This window comes from Sceloporus undulatus, chromosome 3 (genome assembly GCF_019175285.1).
Source record: "Sceloporus undulatus isolate JIND9_A2432 ecotype Alabama chromosome 3, SceUnd_v1.1, whole genome shotgun sequence".
In the NCBI taxonomy this organism is placed as follows: domain Eukaryota; kingdom Metazoa; phylum Chordata; class Lepidosauria; order Squamata; family Phrynosomatidae; genus Sceloporus; species Sceloporus undulatus.
Window position 1 is genome coordinate 263689528 of NC_056524.1, and position 12010 is coordinate 263701537.

General features: G+C 39.9%; 1 protein-coding gene across 9 annotated transcripts in view; it reads left to right on the top strand.

Annotated features, from left to right (window-relative positions):
- Positions 1 to 12010, top strand: part of ATP11B (ATPase phospholipid transporting 11B (putative)) — a 125431-nt gene that overhangs the window by 84996 nt on the left and 28425 nt on the right. For all 9 annotated transcript variants that reach the window (XM_042456218.1, XM_042456219.1, XM_042456222.1 and 6 more), the window contains exons 25-28: positions 261 to 399; positions 5226 to 5291; positions 6664 to 6767; positions 9859 to 10024. In XM_042456218.1, the coding sequence (XP_042312152.1) occupies positions 261 to 399; positions 5226 to 5291; positions 6664 to 6767; positions 9859 to 10024 (475 nt within the window). The remainder of the gene's footprint in view (positions 1 to 260; positions 400 to 5225; positions 5292 to 6663; positions 6768 to 9858; positions 10025 to 12010) is intronic.

Sequence of the window (12010 nt, forward strand, 5' to 3'; positions counted from 1 at the left end):
AATTATCTTTAGTTGTCATTTCATTGCTACATAGTGACAGGAAATGTCATGGTTTGTCTCAAAGAACAGTTTTCTTTGTTCATTACAAAACAGATCTTTAGGTCTATAGTTGTTTTCAAGGCCATACTTAAAATTTTGAAAGATGCTATAAAATGCAATTAAGATACCATGTCAAATTCATTTGGAATTAAAAATGATTTCATTGTTAACTAGAAAATAGCAGTAATAAGCTTGTATCATTTCCCCTCTTCTTTCTACAGAGACATCAGTAAAAATGCTCATTTGCGCTTTAAACCTTTCCTTTACTGGACCTTCTTGGGTTTTGCTCATGCATTTGTTTTCTTCTTTGGCTCATATCTTCTGATGGGGGAAGATACCTCTTTGCTAGGAAATGGCCAGGTAAAGTAGAATATAGAATTAATATTAAAACAAATGTGGACTTAATGTTTCATGTTTTGATACTTTTCATAACTTAATGCTGTATTCACTGGATAACCATTGTGAGATACATGTCAATTATATTTTCATCGTTAAAGGGGTGGAATAAAGTTTATAGAGTAGAAGTGAAGTTGCAGAAGGCTAGATTAAGCAAATGTGGAAAAGTGTGGGGACTTTGATATATAAGAGCAAATTGGGTCTTAAATATGCTCCAGGGACTCTCCTTTCTGTTGCTTTCCAGGATGTTCTCAGCTTAGCTCATCAACACCTTTTCAGTACAACCTTACTTGCATTCTGCAGTACAGCAGCTTGAGGAGTCTTCTAACTTGAGACACAGTACACTAAAGTTGATCCCTATCCTTATGACTTCACAAAAGGTTCAAAAACTGTATTTCTAAAACAAATAAAAATAGAAAATACACAAAAACCATGAAGAATCACTACGATTACAATGGTTCTGTTACAGGAGTGAATAATTAAAAAGCAGTGAAAAGAGCCTTGGTCTTAACATGGAAAGCAGGGGAAAAGAATAATAGTGTTGAGTAGGGTATACACTTAGATTGCCTGAAATAACTTTTAAATAGTAAGTCATACTTCTTAAGGCTTATGGTGGTACTATTTGCCATCTTTCAGTGACAATTTGGGGGCACACCCCCTCAGATATAGACCACCTCTGATCTGATCATCACCTCTGTAAAAAAATAGGTTTGCTCCTCTGTCACCATCTCACATGGGATAGTAGTGTTAAGAGCCTTGTGATTTGTGCAGAGATCTCTGAAAAACTAGAAGTGATACACCTCGACATGTACTATTGAAACTTGGCGGAGGGGTGTTAGCTGGTAGTAGGATAGGCCAACAATGGCATAGAAAAATCTCCACAGAGTTTAGTTTTACCAAAGAAGAATTACCGTATATACTCCACTATATATGTCGAGGTCAGATTTTGTGGCCAGAATTATGGATTTTGCCATGACCTGTGGATAGGTCGAGGGTAAAACTTGGAGGCTCCTGTGTGTGTTCATGTGTACATATAGCAAGAATGACACTCGTTGAGGCTTTTTGCTTCATCATTTCTGGTTTCGTTTTAGCCAAATGTGTGGGTGGGGGGGGGGGTCTTAAACAAACAGCAATATCAATCAATCACTCAGGACTCTTTCTTCTTGGCTCCAGAGAGAAATAAACACCTCTCCACAGTGCATGGGTAGATCTTAAAGAGCTCCTGTCACATTACCAGAGTGACCCATAAATAAGTTGACCTGGGATTTTTGGGGTCAATTTTCAGGCATAAATTTTTAGACTTATAGATGTATATATGGAAAAGCATTCAGCAATTCCTAACAGTCCTTCTTCTTACTCCCACAGCAGGGTTTTCTAGAGCTCTAATAGTGTTGCCTTACAGTTTAGTCATAGGACCGTCTACACAGAATGGGAGCGCTACTGAGTAAACTGATCAAGTAGCTAAGCTCCCAGTATGATTGAGCAATGGCATGGCACTTGCCTGTATGCAGTATGAGGGTTTCTTAGCAAATGAAGCTCTGTCTAAGCAACAGTAACGTGTGTAACCAAGCAAAAGGAAGACCCTAGGCTTGGAAAAGCGTGTTTAGACCCATGTGTGTTGAATGAGGAATAGTGATGTAGATGGTGACTAGAAGCAGGAAATGTACCTGGCTAACTCTCAACACAATCACATGCCAGCATAGCAGTGTGTCTCTACATGCCAGATCTTGTGATCACATTGGGGTTCCATGTAATTATAGGAATGGAGGAAAGGATGCAAAAAAGACCACTGGTTTGGGTTTGGGCTGAGCCAGACAACGAGCTCAGTAGCTTGAGTCCCAGACTTATAACTTTCCTTAGTCTCGTAGTTTTATTAATACAGTATAGGTGAACCAATGTATGCATTATGACATTATGCTTCCAGTGTGTGTTTTGGAGGAAGAAGACACCAGGCTTCGTTTTGGTGGGCAGGGGTCCTATTGGGGAAAGAGTTCTCCCTTATACTGCTTTGGAAAACAATGATCTTAGGTGTTACATCAGTTGTGTATTAGAAAAGCTTGTTTAGATTTGTAGGGATATAGGCTACCAACTTTCTAGCTGGTTGTTTAATGTTCTCAGTGGACTGAGTCCTCCTGACCAATCCTCAGGAAATTGCACCCCTTGTTTTCAGAGATGATGATGATGATGATGATGATGATTAACCTTTATTTATAAAGCGCTGTAAATTTACACAGCGCTGTACATACAATCTTTTTAATTGGACGGTTCCCTGCCCTCAGGCTTACAATCTAAAAATACAGGACTCCACTCTCCAGGCATAATCCTTTCCTGCCCTTCTTTACCAGTTTGGGTGCAAGCATCTACTCAGAGGCTGCTGTGCAAGACCTCAGTCCAATATCTGCCACAGTTGTCATTCGTGCAGTCTGTGACCTTGCAGCTGTACAGGTGGCCAAAGTAACCTGCAGTCACCCTGGTTTAGTGGGTCATCCTGCAAAGTATTTGTGTGTCAAGAGGATTGTTTAGGCTCACAGCTGAATCACCTGCAGAATTCCTTTCTCTTTTGATGTGAACATTTTATTCAGTATTAGTGTGGATAGAAAATTATGCAGTAGTAGGTTTACCCTCAATTTTGACACTTGGGAGTGTATTAGGAAAAAAAATGGAAGCTGTAAACATGGAAATATTATCTCCGTAGGATTGATAGCCATACCCTATAATGCTGTACTTCTGTTTTGATCTTTTAGTTTTTCTTTCCCCCTCCCTTTTTTTCATGCTGTGCATGTCGTCAGATATTGAAACCTAACAGGCAAATGGTAAGCGTCTGTATTGTAGGAAAAAAGACATGGAAAACACAAGATACAGTATTTTTGTATCTGTGTTAAAAGAATGCAGCATCCTTGAACACATTCAAAAATAAATGGTGACAAGGTCTTTCTGGTGTGGCTCATTTAAGGGCAACAAAGAGCGCTGTGCAAGACTTGTGTGTGTTTTATGAAATATCACTGCAGCTGTAATTTAGTATTAAATTCCTTGCTCTTAAAAAAGTCTCCCAAATTGGTTTGAAGTGGAGGAAGAATCCTCTTCAGTTTGTATCTTTAGGAGCTGTGTTAATGGACTGACAGAGTATATGCCTTATTGGCAAAGAAATGCAGAGTACAAAGTGAGGAACACAACAGCTTATGCTTATTCTACTTCTCCTCACCTCCCAATTATGGCTGATTTTTAAAAAGTTTATAAGAATTCTACTCTCTTCCATGGAATAGCGTTACTGTAGCAACAAGGTGCAGATATGTAGTGCCTCTTGCTTGCTTTCTAGAGAGAGTCCACTGTGAATAAGCTCTCCATTATTTGGAAGATACAAGCATAACCTTCAGAGAGTACAGAAACTATTATTGTTTGATGATAATGGCACTGGTCTGAAACTCCTAAAGGTCCCAAACTTAGAACTCTTTAGGTTTCATTGACACAATTTTACTAACTTTCTTTCCCTAGAGTATTTTACTGGAGTTGGTCAATATCAATATTGGCACCACACAGTTGTATTAGTTTGATACCACTTTGTCATGGCTCTATCTAATGGAATCCTAATATGTGCAATTTAGTGAGACATTAGAATTCTCTAACAGAGAATTCTAAATATCTCACCAAACTACAGATCACAGGATACCAAAGGTTAGAGCCTTGGCAATTAAGCTATTATGATTCTGCAGTGTGGATACACCCGCTTTCAACTTGCATCGAAGCAGGTAGCTCACTGACATTAAACTTGGACTGTGGTTTCTTGCACACTATCAAGGGCATAGAATGCAAACTTCATGGAAAATTTTCTTGTTGTTGGTTAAAATTATCAGCAGGAGAATTGAAATTTACACTTCCATCTAAACCTTCTGTTGGCTACTTGCTACCTTCCAGATGTTTTGGGATTGTACCCCCATTCAACCCTAGCCAGCAGAAAGCAACACTGAGGGATAAAGAGAGTTACAGTCCCACAATATCTGGAAGACCACAAGTTACTTACATGAGGTTTCAGGCTAATAGTATTTTAAAGTCTTCCTGGTCATGGAGATGCATTTGAGACTGTTTGTGAAGTTTTATTGATCTGAGAGAGAATGAAGAGAACATCCCAAATTCTGCAGTAATTCAAAATAATCTGGTTCAGAATTAAGATAATGCTATTACATAACCATATTATAGCTGGCCAGTAAATGCTTTTCTGATAACCATCTGAATTTCCTTAGTCCAATGCAGTTTTTGTTCCCGAAAAGTCTGCTTGAAAATAAAATACTGTGTGTGATTACCTTTTCAGAGATCATGCTTTCTTGAACTAAAATATTTGTTCTTAATGTCCTAAGTCCACCATTCTTTTTGAATTTTGGAAATGTGATTTGCAAAATACATATGTGATGCTGCATTGAAGGAAATCCCACCCACTCAGTTAATTAGAGGCTAATTGCTTTCACATGCAATGGAATTTCTCATTAGCTGGGTATTTATGCATAATTGGCTGTGACTTCACTGTAGTCTTGTTTTCCTTGGTACTTAAAAACCCTGTTCCCATAGGTTTGTGGTAGTTTATGGAGAAGGAAAACCTGTCCTGTGGAGAAATTTAGAAACTTGTATACTTTCCCTATTTTGCTTTGCACTTCCCTTGCTTTACAAAAAATAACTAAGTAGACAAGTAAGCATTTTGCACTTCAAAGCTTCCTTCATTATTGCAGCTGCATTCAGTGCACATGCAGAGCTAGTTAACTTCCACCTGATTAAATTACATCTTTTTCTCCCTTTCTTAGATGTTTGGAAACTGGACGTTTGGTACTCTGGTTTTCACTGTTATGGTTATAACAGTTACAATGAAGGTATAAGCATTGAGATTCACTTGTAACTTTCCTGTATGTAATTGCTCTTAATTATCTCACATTCCATTAACAGTCTGTTTCATTTGTAGTTTTGACTTGTCTCCATTCAAGCAAGAGAATGTCAGTGTTGTAATTTAAATTGGAACTGAACAAGTAGTTATTGGATTTGATTGTTCTGCTTTCTATGAAGCCAGATTTTTTTCACTAGACAAAGTACACATCCTGTGCAGATACTGGTTTTGAGATTTCAAGAGGAAAATCTCAGCATTCACATTCTCAGGCAGGCCTTAAAACTCACCAGATGGCAGAAGCACAGAGTCCCTGGATAAGGGCTAGTAGGTGCCTTAGAAGACTCCTTTGAGGGGAGGCTGTACAGCATCCATCCTTGGCCAGAAGAGTGCAGTTTGGTGAACACTCAGCTTCAGGCATTAAATAGCCATGCAGCTTTGGAGTTGAGTGTGGAAAGTTACTTTCAAGGAACTGAACATAACATGAGGCTGAAGCCATTCATAACTAAGTAGTGATAGCATAATGCTCTAGGGCCCAGAACATCATCTTATCCCTGCTTAATTTGTGTGTGACTTCAGTACATTTTCACTACATTGATTCTTCTTAAACAGTCTTTCCAAGCTCTGTCTCTGAGCAAGTCCAAAAGAACACAATTTGGAGAAACTCCCAAGTTCAAATGCCCATCCTGTACACTGCTTATAATCCCCTCTTTCTCTCCCTGCACCCACTCCATGTGTCTGTTCCGTCCTAGCTATTAAATAATTACTGTTCGACTAGTTAGTAAATGAATGGGCATTTTATGGTGAGGAAACCATTCACCAGAGTTGTTATTTACATCTTAGATATCTAGGCATAGTTCAATTTTTTGTGTGATGACTTGAAAATACCCAATAAAGCTATACAGCTCTGTTGGGCTGTGCAGTCACCACCATTCTTAATTGTGTGTTAAGTGAGATACAGTGGTACCCCGGGATACGAATTACCCAGCTTACGAATTTTTCGGGATACGAAAAAATCCCATAGGGATTTATTGTTTCGGCTTACGAAGGTTTTTTCGGGTTACGAAAAAACCTCGGCGCTATTTCGCCACCGGAGGGCAGCAGAGAGCTATTTTTTTCCATTAGCGCCTATGGCAATTCAGGTTACGAAGGTTTTTCGGGTTACGAAATTAGCCGCGGAACGAATTAATTTCGTAACCCGAGGTACCACTGTATGTAATTTTTTTGCCATCGTGTTAACTTGTGTTATATTTTTAAAGTAGACCCTATGTATTCTTAAAAGTGGAGTGGGGTGGAATTTGTTTTAATCAAATGTCCTACTTGTGTAGTAAATTAATTCCAAGTTTATCATATTATTTATTTAGATGGCTTTAGAGACTCATTTCTGGACATGGATAAACCATTTTGTCACCTGGGGTTCCATTGCGTTTTACTTTGTATTCTCCTTGTTCTATGGTGGAATTATCTGGTAAGTGTTTCTGCACGCACATAAGTATGGATTATAGCTATCTTAACTCATTGTAATCTATACTGTTTGGTAGTGGAAAGAATATACCATGAATATACTGAAGTGCATGTATTATTGGCCATTTTTGTTGTTCTGACCCTGCAACCATTGCTAATTTTTCTGTTTGTTAATGAGAATAAGTCCAGCTCCACATTTTAAAGGGGACTCAGCAAATGGTTAGTGCTGCATGTCGGCACACCAGAGAAACTTGACTGTACTCTTGCTGTGGTTCCTTAAGCAGCCAAGTCAATCTTGTGAAGAAAATGAGCAGAGAGGCAAACATTTTCATCACTGTAGAACAGGGATTTTCAAGGCATCTGGCCATGAAGGTATTGTATTGTTGGACTTTAGCTCCTGGTATTCCTCACTGTTGGCTAAGCTGGCTGGGACTGCCAGAATATACAGTCTAACAACACCTGTGGAGTCACATTATTCCTATCGCTGCTCTAGAAATATAGTGCCATATTGCCCCATGAAAACTAGCTGAGAGCCTAGCTTGGAAACTGGAGTTTCAGTAGGGACATCCACACACATGTCACTTATGTGTGGAGATCTCCTTTTTCAGGTGCTATATGTTTGTTGTTCCCTTCCTCTCCCACAGCCCCTTTCCTGACTGACTTTGAAGCTCTGAAGCCACCTCACAAGACCATTCCATGCTTCGTGACAAACAGGAAGGAAAGGAAAAGTGTCTGATACTCCCCATATCCAGATGTTCAATGATTACAGAAGCACTGAGATCATTAGAGGACCCCTAGTGATCTCAATGCTGATGCCATTGTACATCTGGCTATAGAGTGTGTATCCAGATGCTTCTCCAATCTGCCTGCTTGCCATGAAGCATGGAGTGGCTGTGCAAGGTTGCTTCAGGGCTTTAAGTAAGTCAAAGGGTTGGTAAATGACACAACATGGTTTAAGGTCCATAAATGGATCATAGAATCATAGGGTTGGAAGGGGCCTCATGGGCCATCACATCTAACCCCTGCTCAGTGCGGTATCTCCAGCTAAAGCATCCCTGGCAGTTAGCTGTCCAGCCTCCTTTTGAAGATGTCCAGAGAAGGATACTCCATTATCTCTTGGCAATTAGTTCCATTGCCAAATCACTCCATATTCAAGTTCTTTCTAATGTTCAGTAGAAATCTACTTTCCTGTAACTTCAAACAGTTTAGACCTGTTCCTCCCCCCTGGTACAGCAGAGAACAAATCTGTACTCTTCTTTGTATGACAGCCTTTGTTATATTTAAAGACTGCAATCATGTCCCCCTCAGTCTTCTGTTAAATGCCTAGCTCCTTCAGCTTCTCATATGTTTTGTTCTCCATATCTCTTATCATCCTTATTGCCCTTCTCTGAACCTGCTCCAACATGTCCTATACCCTTCTTAAAATGAGGCACCCAAAACTGAACACAGTACTCCAGATGGGGCCTGACCAGGGCAGAATGTAGTTGGACTATTACAGTACTTATGCCACGCTGAGAGGATGTTGAATTGTGGCCCTAAGTGTATCCATTTGGGGGCCTCCATCCCTTTCATTTCTAATTCAAGATGCTTACCTTGGTCTTGAAAAATTAACAGGACTACCTGCATCCCTGTGAGGCTGCCCACTCATTAAAGTCACTCGCAGAAGTCCTAATCTCTGTCCAGGCTGGTGCATGTAAGGAATAGGGCTTTTGCAATAATGGTTCAAGGGCTTTGGTATTCTTTTCCTATGGAGGCATGTATGACCTTATAGAGTTCTCCAACCCTTTTGTCACCAAATGTGGGGGGTTTCTCTCAGAAAATCCCACCACTGAGCCCATATATGATCCTGTGTGGGATTTCCACTCTTTAACCCACCAGTTGCAAAGATTTCCACAGTGCTTACTGCAGTTACCAAGAGTGAGTACTTTCCCGAGTGTGTCACCAACTGTAGGGACCATCTACATGCCCTCAAGGTTCATATGAGGATTTACACAACTCCCATCTCCAATGGACACTACTCTTCTTTATGCAATGCTGCCACCACAGACACCTTATCTGAAGGCAAGCTCTCAGTTAGATGGCATTCCTGGGGGCCAAAAGTATGTCAAAACAAAAATATTTATTTGTTCACAGGAGTTAAACATGACTAGACAGAAAAATTATTCACTACATTTAAAACACCACACATATTCTCACGCTTCTCTCTGACTAACTCACACCCTTTAAAACCACACATTTATTCCTAAACCCGACTGACGCTTAATTATAAATCTTCCACACCCTCTCACACAAATCATCCATATCCCTCAATAATCCCAACTGTCTAATTCAAACACCCATTTTTAACTGCCCTTCACCAACTGTCATTCACTGTCATTTACCTACCTTATGCAAATCTCCTCCCAATGGCTCCCTTCCATGTGTGTAGGCCTTCAAGTCGCCTGTTGACTTATGGCGAACCCATGAACTTTTCATAGGGTTTTCTTAGGAAAGGAATACTCAAGAGTTGCTTTTGCCAGTTCCTTCCTCTGAAATATAGGCTACAGCCCCTGATATTCATTGGTGATTTCCCATCCAAGTTCTCACCAGAGCTGACCCTGCTTAGCTTCCAAGATCAGACTGGATCTGATGCCTTCAAGCTATTTAGACCATACTGTATCATACAAATAATAAATTAAATAATATTTATTAACACAAGTCCATGACATCATAGACATCATTGATGCTTTTTAAAGAAAAAACTCCGCTGGGAATAAATTTATTCCTATCTGTGTGTGTTGAATTGTGATTTACCTGAATACACACACACACACACACACACACACACACCTGCCACTGATTTGAAGATTTTTATTTGAAAATCTAATTGGTTTGTCATGTATTTGCACCCCACCTCAAGCCTTGGGGAGAGGCAGATAAGAAATTTATTTGTTTGTTTGTTTGTTTGTTTGTCTTATAAACCAACTTGCCGGAGTAGTGATAGGTTGGTTAAAAATACTTTAAATAACATTCTGACCAAGAGAGTTAAACTGTTCTGGTTTGGTTTCCCTTCTCTGTTTATTGACACCCATTTTCTTTTTGTTTTCTTTTTCCAGGCCATTTTTGCACACCCAAGACATGTACTTTGTATTTGTTCAGTTGCTTTCCAGTGGCTCTGCCTGGTTTGCCATAATCATTATAGTTGTTACCTGTTTGTTTCCTGATGTTGTGAAAAAAGTACTGTACAGACACCTACAACCCACAAGTACAGAAAAAACCCAGGTAACCTGTTTTTACATGTGGTTTATCGAATATTAAAGGGCTCCCCCTTATCGTAGAGGTTAAATCTGTTAGTCTTTCTGTGTGCTTGTTTGAACCTGGAATTTTTAGTGAAATTATGAACCTGCACTATGATGACTTCTTCATAACAATTTTTAAATCGCCAATTATGGTCAGTCTCTTGACTATATAAAAATCTGGTGTAGAGCTGTTATTATTGTTGTTGTTATTATTGTTATTATTATTTCATTTACTTATGCCACACCTTTCTCAGTATAACGACTCAAGGCAGCATATACAAGGGCAAACATTTAAAACTGTTTTAGCTGAAGTGCATTCAGTTATTAGCAGTTGTTCAATCAAGTAGATGAACATGTAATGGATATTAATTGATTTCTATAGAGATGACCACATCTTCATTTTCCTCACAATAGTAATCTTACTACCAGATCAAATAATTCTGGGAAAGCTGTGCTTTCCCAGGACTCCCAATTGATCCCTTTCATGGCATAATCTAGATCTAATGTCATAATTTCCCTATGCCTTAAGATAGTTGCCTAAAAAGAGGAAAGGGGGACATTTGGAACCTCTTTGGTATCACAGTGACAGGAACTTTGAACAGTTATTGATTATTTTGTTCCAGTCCATTTTCCAGTTAGTCTAGGCCAGTGATGGTGAACCTTTTCAAGGCCAAGTGCCCAAACTACAACCCAAAACCCACTTATTTATTGCAAAGTGCCATATCCCTCTGGCTTTCTAGTAACAAACTCTGGCAAACTCTGTGCTGGGACGATGGCACATGTGCCCACAGAGAGGGCTCTGAGTGCCACCTCTGGCACACGTGCCATAGGTTCGCCATCACTGGTCTAGGCTCTGATGTGAAAAGAACAGCAGAAAAAAAAAGATTGTGTGGATTCTGTTGTTTGGGCTCACTTCCCTTATTTATGATTTGGATACATCATGACTTACTAGACCAAGTTTCTGTTCGATCCTGATTTTTAAAAGAAATTATCCTAGATCGTTATCATTCTCTTGCATTACTTCTCTAGTATTTTTGCTAGGCAGCCTCACCATGTTATCCTAGTGCTGATGGCTATTGCCTTGTGGTTCAGAATGACCTCTATAAAAAGGAATCATTCTGGCTTTTAAATAGCAGGGAGAGGCCAGCTGGCACTGTGGTTTAACAGATACTGGGCATAAGCTTTATACATATCAAGGGTGGCCCACTGAATGTTGGATTGCAACTTCCATCAGCTCTTGCCAGTATATTTAGTGGTGATGGACAGTCAGAGTTACATTCCCATGACAAATAGCGGTCCTGACCCTTCCATCCTGATCATATTTGTTCACTCCAAGGTTTATGTCTATAGTTCAGATCAAGAACAGGGGATAACTTTGGTCAGTTAGGCTGGTCAGTTAGGTGCAAAACAGACTGACAGATGGGGTATTTCTGGCAGCTCCAGGAATGTGGCGTTTACATGATGCATGCACCCAGAAGCCACCCCAGGGTTGTGCTGGGGCCACCTAAGGGGCCCAAAACCAGCCCCAAAAGGAACTCCTTGCTGCAGTCTATTTGGGATTACAGCAGGACACACCCTCAGGGCTGCAGCATGTGTTCGCTGCAGCCCCGGGACAATCGGGCTGGGAGCAGCTTCTGACCACTCCTGGATGCCTGTCTGTTTTGCCCCTTAGTCATTTTAAAACATTGGCTGGCATATGTTTCCTTTTTATAAAAATGTATAAAAAACATATGTATGTGTGCTAGCATTTTTCTTAGCATACAGTGGCCATATACACATTAGACCCTTCCCCCCTTCTTTTCTCTTTCTTAGGCAAGCAAAACTGTTGTGAGAAACAAAGTGGTGTTATCCTATCATGGTGACTGGTTCTTTCTTGGAGTGAGTTACATAAGAGAGTCCTTGCCAATACCCAAATGGGTTCTTGGGTCTGTGTACTCATTTCCAACAGGTTGAAACAAACATCTGTTGA